Source organism: Geospiza fortis, unplaced genomic scaffold (assembly GCF_000277835.1).
Source record: "Geospiza fortis unplaced genomic scaffold, GeoFor_1.0 scaffold112, whole genome shotgun sequence".
Taxonomy (NCBI): Eukaryota; Metazoa; Chordata; class Aves; order Passeriformes; family Thraupidae; genus Geospiza; species Geospiza fortis.
Window position 1 is genome coordinate 15,132,291 of NW_005054298.1, and position 1,792 is coordinate 15,134,082.

The following is a 1,792-nucleotide window of genomic DNA, read 5'->3' on the forward strand; positions in this document are numbered from 1 at the left end:
AAATCCGGAGACGGATGGGAGGTGGACGCCTTCCACGCTGTTTTGCTGATAATCTCAGGCATTACGGCCCCCAGATAAAATATTTATTTACGAAAGAACCCGTAAACATCGCAGCAAATACATTAGGGCACTTCGGCTGCGGGGCTTATGATTATTTCAGAAGTTATAAGAGATGATACGCGGCCACTGTCAGCGGGGACGGAGGGTATATTTTCCCCCGCGAAACAGGCATGGGTGGGAAGGGTGGGGGCGATGCGCCGGGGATCGCTCAGAAGAGCTGGGAGAGAGGGACTGCGCCCCGCTGGAGACAAACCGCGGGGGTGAGCTGAGGGCAGCGGCCGCCGAGCCCCGCGCTCCCCTCGCCATCGCTCCCCAAAGCGCCCAGGAGCCGCTCTTCTCCTGACGCACAAAGGTGGGGTACACGCGCGCAATATTTGGGGAATCGCAGGGTTCGGATTTATTTTCCAGCCGTAGTCAAAAAAAAAAAAAAAAAAAGCTAGAAAGGTCACATAATAATGAGCTCTCACAGCAAACACACTATTCCCTTCCCCCTTTCCCTTCCTTCTATCTCACAATAAAATCATCTCCTTCAATTTGCCATGATCGTCGCGACCAGGAGCCAGGTGATTATCCTAATTAATGTCTATCTAATTAAATTACTGTCAGCGGTTAACCAATGGCAGAAGCCGTTTCATCCTCTCCACAAGCAGCAAGATCAAAAGTGAGTCTTTCCTGATTGCTGCATAGTGTCAATTGGCCAATCTCTTCTCCCTGGGAAGGGAGGAAAAAAAAAAAAAAAAAAAAAAAAAAAAAAAAAAAAAAAAAAAGTAAATCAAACGTTTGGGAAGCATTTGGTAGATGAAGTGCTTTCTGCCTAGTGTGGGTCCCAGGATGTCTAGCTTCTGATACTAGGAAGCCCTTTCAGATCCAGGGACTGAAGGGTTATTACTGTGGTGCTAGAGCTATGCAGCTGGAGCATTGTCTTTCTCCCTCTATCATGCTCTCCAAGAAATTTCTCAATGTGAGCAGCAGTTACCCACATGCAGGCGGATCTGAGCTTGCCTTGCATGATCATCCCATTATCTCGACCACTGACAACCTGGAGAGAAGTTCACCTTTGAAAAAAATTACCAGGGGGATGACGAATCAGTCAGATACAGACAATTTTCCTGACTCCAAGGACACACCAGGGGACGTCCAGAGAAATAAACTCTCTCCCGTCTTGGACGGGGTCTCTGAGCTTCGTCACAGTTTCGATGGATCTGCTGCAGATCGCTATCTGCTCTCTCAGTCCAGCCAGCCCCAGTCTGCTGCCTCTGCTCCTAGTACCATGTTCCCTTATCCCAGCCAGCATGGACCTGCTCACCCAGCCTTCTCCATCGCCAGCCCCAGCCGCTACATGGCTCATCATCCTGTGATCACCAACGGAGCTTATAACAGCCTCCTGTCCAACTCTTCTCCGCAAGGCTACCCCACGGCGGGCTACCCGTACCCCCAGCAGTATGGCCATTCCTATCAAGGGGCACCTTTCTACCAGTTCTCCTCCACCCAGCCGGGGCTGGTTCCCGGCAAGGCTCAGGTCTACCTGTGCAACAGGCCACTCTGGCTGAAATTTCACCGGCACCAGACGGAGATGATCATCACGAAGCAGGGAAGGTAAGCCTGCGCGCGGACCTTTCTGGGTATCGAGGCTGAGCCGCGGACATCGCCGGGGGAGCCGCCCGGAGCCTCCGCCGCCCCGGCGGAGCCGTCCCCCGTCACCGGGGCCCCTGCCCTTGCCGCCGGGGGCTCC

The 1,792-nt window shown here is 53.0% G+C and overlaps 1 protein-coding gene across 1 annotated transcript in view; it reads left to right on the forward strand.

Moving 5' to 3' along the window:
* The first annotated feature begins 793 nt into the window (after window positions 1-793).
* TBR1 (T-box brain transcription factor 1) overlaps window positions 794-1,792 on the forward strand; it is a 43,041-nt gene continuing 42,042 nt past the window's right edge. The window contains exon 1 of the mRNA XM_014306572.2: window positions 794-1,656. Coding sequence (XP_014162047.1) covers window positions 965-1,656 — 692 coding nt within the window. The 5' untranslated portion in view covers window positions 794-964. The remainder of the gene's footprint in view (window positions 1,657-1,792) is intronic.